An 8,204-nucleotide genomic window follows, 5' to 3' on the forward strand; every position below is an offset into this window, starting at 1 on the left:
ATTTTCTTGTGTCAGTTTTGGTGAATTATGCTTTTAAAAGAATTAATCAATTTTCTTATTTAGAATTTAAAATAAGGAGATTCCAAGATGGCGACAGAATAGGCAGATGTTCCAACTGCCACCTCACAGGGTCAAATTGGATTACAACTTAATTTAAGAACAATCATTTTGAAAAGCAGATTAAATGAAGAGGAGTCTATAACCAAGGATCACAGAAGAAGTCACACCAAGACTGGTAGTCAAGTCTCCTTCCATCACCATTTATTTCCCCTTCACACTAGTTTCAATGTGCTTTGAAAATGCTTTTTTTGCCCAAGCTCTGCTGCTGAGGTTTATTTAGTGGGGAAGAGTGCAGACCTGTGGGAAGTGGTATGGCAGGCTTTAGGAGGGTCAGGAAAGGCATTGTTTTCTGGAAGTGAACACTACAAGGTCCACAGAAAGCTTTCCATCAGGCAGCTGGAAATGGAGAGTTGCCTTGGAAGTGCTGACTAGTGGTGAAAGACGTGAGAGTGAGAAGGAGGTTTCTTGAGGACTAAGTCCTGAGACTGGGAGGTGCTCTGAGACTCTCGGTACATGCCACAGAGAGTGATTCTTCCAGATTTTCTTGTCCCCAGCTCCACATAAAGTACTCTTTTCATTTGTCCATGCAAACATTTGATAATGAGACTGATTCCCCAGAACATGGGAGTAATAGAATTTCAATGGTTAAGTGGTAGCAAATATAGAGAGAATGACTAAGTATTGTCAAAGATACATTCTTTGATTACAATTTTGTTGATAAATAGCTTATATTAAATATTAAGCAAATGACATTCTGATAAGAAATTCCCATAAAATAATGGTCAAATTTACCAAAGCATTTCTGTGTGTAGCCAGTTGGATTTGATATGAGTTCAGTGATAATTCTATTATATTTAGAATATAGAAACTACAAAGTTCAGATGGTAAATGTCACACTACCAGGAATAATTGACATTCTGAAGGATGTAGAGGAACCTCCAAGTTGATTCTGTACATTCACCTTAAGAATGAATCTAGCCTTGGCCGGTGGTACAGTGAATAGAGCATTGTCCTGGAGTCTCAAGATTGCTGATTTGATTCCAGGGTCACTGGTTTGATCCCAAGATTGTCAACTCAATCCTGAGGGTGAACTGAAAGGTTGCCAGATTGAGCCCCAGTCAGGGCACATCTAGGAAGCAATCAATGGGTGCACAATTAAGTGGAACAATTAGTTGATGCTTTCTCTCTCTCTCTCTTCATCCTCTTTTCTTCCACCTACAAAAGAATGAGTTAAAAGTGTGATTTTAAGTTATCTGACTTCAGTAATCTTTTATTTGAATATAATATCGATGTAGACAGTCCTGAGAGAATCCTTAGGGGAAAAGTTGTGTTATTTTAGTCAACATTTGCCTTCAGTTTGGTATAACTTTAGAAAACAAGAAGCATACTCATGTCACAATGAAAATGAGAACATTGGTCTGTAGCACAGTGGGAGTTGGTTGGCATGAGGGTTTGGAGAAGGACTCTGGCTACTGCTAGGCACTTGGGCTGCTTCCATCTCTCAGCTATGTGAATAGTGCTGCTGTGAACATGGGTGTTCATTAACTATTTTTTAGCAAACAGCTATTTTTCTTTCTTCTAGGACTAGTACAGTTCAATTTTTTACATTTAGATCTCTGATCGGTTGGAGAGGTATTTTTTGGGGTATGGTGTGAAGAGTGGCTCCAATTTTAATTTCCCCCTAAAAATATCTAGTTGTTTTAACACCATGTATTAAAAGTTCATTATTTTCCAGTGACTCGAGATGCCACCTTTGTCGTATATTAAAGTGAACCTTGTATGGAATCCTCATTCCCTTTGATTGGTCTGTGCTACACACACCTGTGGCCTGGAGTTTCAGAGTATACCTTAATACCCACTGAGGAGTACCCGACAACTGACCTTCCATCACTCCTCAAAGCTGTGGTGGAAGGGAGATGGATGGGGAATGGGTGTGTTTGTGGAGGAAAGTAGCTTATCATGTCCTCTAGGATGGATTGTGGGAGGTTCATTTGTCTTGGGGAAAATACTCTATTTTACTTGAGGAGCTCAAACTCAGTCCTGGATTCTTTTTTTTGGGTATTTTTCTGAAGTGAGAAGTGGGGAGACACACAGAGTCATGCATGCACCTAACTGGAATCCACCTGGCAAGCCTACTAGGGGGCGATGCTCTGCCCATCTGGACCTTTGCTCCATTGCAACCAGAGCCATTCTAGCACCTGAGGCAGAGGTTATGGAGCCATCCTCAGTGCCCGGGCCAACCTTGCTCCAATGGAGCCTTGCTGCAAGAGGAGAAGAGAGAGAGAGAGAGAGAGAGAGAGAGAGAGAGAGAGAAGTGAGAGGGGGAAGGGTGGAAAAGCAGATGGTCGCTTCTCCTGTGTGCCCTGACTGGGAATCGAACCTGGGACTTCCACAAGCCGGGCCAATGCTCTACTGCTGAGCCAACCAGCCAGGGCTGAATATACTTGTTTTGTACAGAATGATTTTTAATAACATGAGAAATTGGTTAATTCCACTGTAGACATGGACATTTATTAGGGCTCTGGCAACCCCACTGAAGCCGACTTCTATCCCAGAGAACATGGGAGAGGGAGATCTCAGTGTACCTTCTCTTGTTTAAGTTGGTTCATTGTATTATTTATCCAAGGCAGGAAGCGAGCAATCCTGGTGAAGACTGTTGGAGGAGCCGCGAAGCTTCTTCCGTAGGAAACAATGCCATGGGCCACATTGTTACACACAAGGGGGCCTCCCGTGTCTCCCTGTGGGTGATATAGGAAGGGACACTAGCCAGGACTCTGCATTTCATACCTCCTCCATTCTAAATGCCCTATGGCCTGACCTTCAGAGAAGGCAGGGTGGTGGGGTGTAGAAATTAAGATCCTGGGTCTTTCACTGGTTAGGTTTCAACCCTGGCTGTGGTTACTGTCTCTAGCTCAACCCAAGTCAAGTTCTCTTTCCCTTTCCCATGAGAACATTGCATGTGTATGCATTGTGTATTGGGTACTCACTCCTCAGAGGCTGGATAGATGGGAAAAAGCCCCCACTTTACTCTGGTCTGGGCCCCAGCCAAGGCCCTGGGGATGTAGTCTGTTCCCAGTGCCCAGTTCTGCCCAGACCCCCGTCTCAGATGCCCATGGCCTTACCAAGAAGGTTGTCTTTCTGTCGTTCTGGTCCCCTACACAAATCTGCCTTTGGCCGTTGTAGGTATCAAAGAGATTGCTGCACTCCCGATCCCTCTGCACTCTCAGCTGCACATCCTGGAGAGTGTTTGTTCTCCTCTCCTGGTCGACCAGGCCCCAGCCAGCCACGGTGCACAAGGCCCCTGGTCTCAGCCTGGTCTGAGACTGAGGCAGAGCCAGTGGCCTCACGCATCGATTCTGTCTGGCTCTATTTTGCAGCTGGCAGGAAGAGTACAGACACTCAGGGAGTGTGTATGTGGCACTCCCATTTCCCAACCATCCCCTGGGACTCTGTCCTGCTTCCTCCTCCATGGTCCCAGGTTAAAGTGAAACCCTCATGCTGGAAGGAATCCAGCTCAGGTGGAGAACCAGAGGGTCAGGCAGGTGGTACCTGCAGTAACATAATGTCATTCAGGTTGTTCTGCTCATTATATCCAGGGTGTTGGATGGCTCTGAGCACCCTTATACTCTGCTTGGATATTTCTGGCCTCCTGATATTGTGGGCTCCCAGGATGACATCGATAATGCTGCAAAGGAATGGTGATTAGAGGTAGCTATGAGCTGCATGAGCTAAAGTCCACCGTCTCTGCTGAGAAGGTGGAGAGCCCAGGGAAGCAAGACTGTAGCTGGGGGAAGTGAGGGACAAGAGGGATCTAAGGCTGAGATCCCTGTGTTCTCTGCTTTTCCAAAGTCTTGAGCTGGGGATGGTAGGGGACAGAGTGACCTTAAGGTTTGCTTCCCTCAGAATAAATTGAGAAATAGTTTGAGTTCAATTTTGACCTTAATGCTAGCTTTCCTTCTCCTCCTTTTGTCTTCATTTGCTCTAGCATGTTCCCTGTTCCCCAGGATTTATTCCATCTCTCTTTACTCCTTCATAGCTAGAACATTACTGCCTGCTGTCTTAAATTCTTCCAGGGCTGACTTCCGGGCCATCTGGAAGATCTTTAATTCCTTACCTTCCCCAGCAGCGAGCTGATGTCATCACAAAGTCTTCTCGCACCAGGAAACCCCCACAAGTGCTCAGACCCCTTGGTCCTTGGATCAGAAGATATGCCATGTAAGGGTGCGAATGGGGAATAGCCTCTTGGCCTCCGATGATCTCACCTGGAAGGAAGTATTCAGCACTTATCTCTGTGCTTGCTGAACTCACAGCTTGGTTTTTCCAGAAAGGTTAGAAGATGGGAGGATATAGAGATGATGCAGGAAAGGAGGATTTGGTGATGAGAATTGGGATCTGCAGGCTACCACATTTTGTGAGATGACTCCCACCCCTCTGGAAGAAGAACAACCCTTGTTCCAGAAAAGGGCAGCTTAAGCCTCTCTCTCTTTTTAAATTAAATGAGAGGCAAGGAGGCAGAGAGACAGACTCCAGCATGTGTCCCAACCAGGATCCACCTGGCAAAAACTCCTACCTGGCAATGCTTTGCCCATCTGTTGCCACGGCTCTGTTGCTTGGCAACTGACCTATTTTAGGGCTGAAGCAAGGCCATGGTGCCATTATCAGTGCCCAGGGCCAATTTGTTCAAACCATTCAAGCCACAGCCAAGAGAGGGAGGGAGAGAGAGAGAGAGAGAGAGAGAGAGAGAGAGAGAGAGAGAGAAGGAAAGGAGAGAGGTTGGGGTTGCTTCTCCTGTGTGCCCTGACAAGTAATCGAACCTGGGACTTCCACATGCCAGGCTGACGCTCTACCACTGAGACAACTGGGCCAGGGCCCAGCTTAATCCTCTCAAAATGTGAAAAGATCTCTGCTACAAGGGTCCAGAGTCCTCTGGAGTAGCTTCTACCTAAAGTTCCTTGACACTTTCTTTTTCAGAGATTCTATGATTCCTCTGAGTCCAACATAGGGACTGTTGAGCAGCATCGATTGTTTTTAAAGAATCTAGACATGAGCTGATGGGACTGTTGTTGCTGTATTCTTGTTTTCTAAGCTTTGAAACATGGGCTTCAGAAAAATTCACAGAGGAATTACATGTACTACATGCCAGAGGCAATTCCAAGAGTGTCATGCATACTGACTAATGAAACTGTTATAGCAGCTCTGTGAAGTAGGCTTGCTGTTATTCCTATTTATAGATGAGGAACTATAAATTTAGGTAATGTGATCAATGACAGAGTTAGGAAGTGCCTAAGCAGTCTGGGTGCAGAGTTTATGGGTTTGGGCCTCTGAGGGTTTGGATGGTCACTCACCTGCCCCAGACCTCAGAGGTAGAAGAAAGGCCACTAGAAGCAGAAGTAACTGCATCTTCCCAGGAAGGCTGTCCAGCCAGTTGGTGCTGGTGTTTCCTCCTGCCAGACTTTTAGCCCCCAAGAGAGGAAGGAAAGATAGGGTGGAGACTTGAGGGTTCACAGTTCCATTCTTCCATTGAGATGATAGGTTTCATCACTCCTAACTGGCCAGGAGGTTCATCCACCAACTGCCAGTGACCTGGGGAAGACAGAGTAATTTAAGCCAATAACGGCTTTCCCACAGTTGCTGAATCATGCTGTCAGCAGAAATGGAAACCAGGGTACAAGAAGAGGAGCTTTGGCCATGGTGTCCAAAAACCCTAGACATACCCACTTTAATAAAGTCCCAACAAGGCATAGGCTGCTGGCTCTCTACTGCCTTCATTTCTTATTCCTCCAGTATTGAAGCCTGCCTGTTCTCACCCTTGGGTTTTGGCCACCTACTGAAACCTTGGCTGCTTCCATTTCTTTTCAGAAATTGTCAGGGCAGGTTGAGTAGTTCTCTCTTCTGAGTGGGTGGCAGGTGCTGTCAGAGAAGGAAAATGGAGAACAAGTCTGTGCCACTGATAATTACTATCTCAGGTCCCCTGAGCTCAGAGAAACTCTCAATAAAAGTTATTGTTAATGGAACAAACAGGGTTTGAGTTTCCCATAGCTGCAGAGCTAATCACAAAGATGAGATCCAAGTGGTATATAGTGTCTTTAATCAAATTGCCAACAACCTGAGAAGGCAGGGGACTCAGATCCAAAAAAACTGCCTTCATAGTTTTGGCTAACTGGCCTATAAATATATTTTGGGGAGGTTAGTGATTTATTATAGAGCATGCAGTTAGTCATCTAGCATTAGTAAGATGTAGGAATCTGGTTTGCAGGAATGCCTCCCTAGAAGACCCATTTGACACCAACACAGGTCTATCTGTTCTTTTTCTTTCTTTTTTTTTTCATGACAGAGACAGAGAGAGACAGAGAGAGGGTCAGATAGGGACAGACAGACAGAGAAGCATTGCAGCTCCTTAGTTGTTCATTGATTGCTTTCTCATATGTGCCTTGACCAGGGGTGGGGGCCTCCAGCAGAGCGAGTGACCCCTTGCTCAAGCCAGTGACCTTGAGCTCAAGCTGGCGACCTTGGGCTTTAAGCCAGTGACCATGGTGTCATGTCTTTGATCCCATGTTCAAGCCAGCGACCCCACACTCAAGCTGGCCATCTCTGGGTTTTGAACCTGTGGTCTCTATGTCCCAGGCCAACACTCTATTCACTGCGCCACCACCTGGTCAGGCTAAATGCAACTTCTAAAAGTAAAAAATGTGATATACAAAATTAAAGTCACACTGGAGAAAGTTAACAGATTAACAAATAAGTAAAGAGAATTTGTATTGTGTATTAGCTTTGAAAAAGGTGTTGAGAATAAAGCACAGAGAGTCATGAAGGTAAAAATATAGAAAATAGTTGAAGTTCTGAAAGAAAAAAAAAACAATAAAAAAAGGCATAATGAGACAGTGGCTAAGATTTTTCTCAGAAGTGATGAAAAACATCCTACTAGAGGTTTCTAAAAAATAAATACATTCAAGTAGAATATTAAAATTAATTTATACCTAGAAATCAATGTCATAAAGAAATGGCAGAAATCTTAAGAAAGAGAGATTACAAGAGAAAGAAAGATGACTTTCAACTCAGTGGTGATTAAAGGCTGAATTCTCATTAGCAACAATTAGTAAATGCTGCCCAGGAAGAAACGACTTCATAGACAATTGGGAAGATATTTAGACACGTCTTTTAAATTGATTAGTCATGAATAGCTGATGAAAAAATGATAAGACACCTTGCCCAACAAATGAAGATTATACAAATGAAGATAAAGCAGGTTTACAGTTGTTTGTATGGAATATAATACAATATGTAATTAATAATAACAATGCAAGAATAAACATTTTCTCATTTGACCTGCTCTGTATACTTTACAAGCCTGTATAGAATAGTTATAAAATATTGACCATAACTTAGACTTAAAAAGTGTTCAAAGGATTAAAATTATACATCATTAGTTGTAGACCACAATGAATTTAAGCTAGAGATGCAGAAAAAGAATATAAACAGAAAATCCACATATATGTAAATATGGAGGAGAAGCAGGAGGAATTCCTGTGGGTAGAGCTGGTGCTGGCAGAGCTGGTGGTGGAGTGGCCCTCCACTTGCCTGTGGATGTGGTGCAGGAGGTCCTGGGCATATGAGCAACCAGCGAGTCCATGTTCCTTCACTTGATGTTGCTGGGATGTTGTTCCAAGGTCTTTGAAGGTTCATTCCTATTTGCAGCTCATCTTGAGCTTGTGGTAGGTTTCAGAATTCCTCACTTTTCTATAATGATCATCACTAACAGACGATGAGATTAGTATCTGTTCAGCTACATTTGAACTCTGGGTCCATCTCACTGCAGCACCATACAAGCTCTGAATCATGCTCTCGATTCTCCTACAAAACTGTGACCTGGCTGAGGCTGAACAGGAGGGAAAGACCCAATATGTTCCCCTATATTTTTAAAACTAAAGAAATTTACTGTTAAATAAATCATGAGCCAAAGACAAAATCATAATGAAAATAAAAAGTGAGTTCAAAATGATTAATAATGAACATAATTTATAGCAAAATTTATTGGCTATGTAGAAAGATGAAACTTGACTATTTAACACTGTTCCTCAAATTAATTAATTTAAAGGTAAAAAAATAAAAATTAAAAAGACATAAGAAAGGAGAATTTCTTCATA

General features: G+C 43.4%; 1 protein-coding gene across 1 annotated transcript; it reads right to left on the reverse strand.

The window, feature by feature from the left end:
- Positions 1-260: 260 nt before the first annotated feature.
- Positions 261-5,599, reverse strand: LOC136376234 (cathepsin G-like). Its single transcript, XM_066342096.1, is given in 7 exon segments — positions 261-1,275; positions 2,646-2,798; positions 3,183-3,437; positions 3,610-3,745; positions 4,175-4,322; positions 5,406-5,526; positions 5,528-5,599. Coding segments are annotated over 7 exon segments (945 nt in total). The 3' UTR covers positions 261-1,215.
- Between the last annotated feature and the right edge of the window lie 2,605 nt (positions 5,600-8,204).

The sequence above is a fragment of the Saccopteryx leptura genome, chromosome 6 (assembly GCF_036850995.1).
Source record: "Saccopteryx leptura isolate mSacLep1 chromosome 6, mSacLep1_pri_phased_curated, whole genome shotgun sequence".
Classification (NCBI taxonomy): domain Eukaryota; kingdom Metazoa; phylum Chordata; class Mammalia; order Chiroptera; family Emballonuridae; genus Saccopteryx; species Saccopteryx leptura.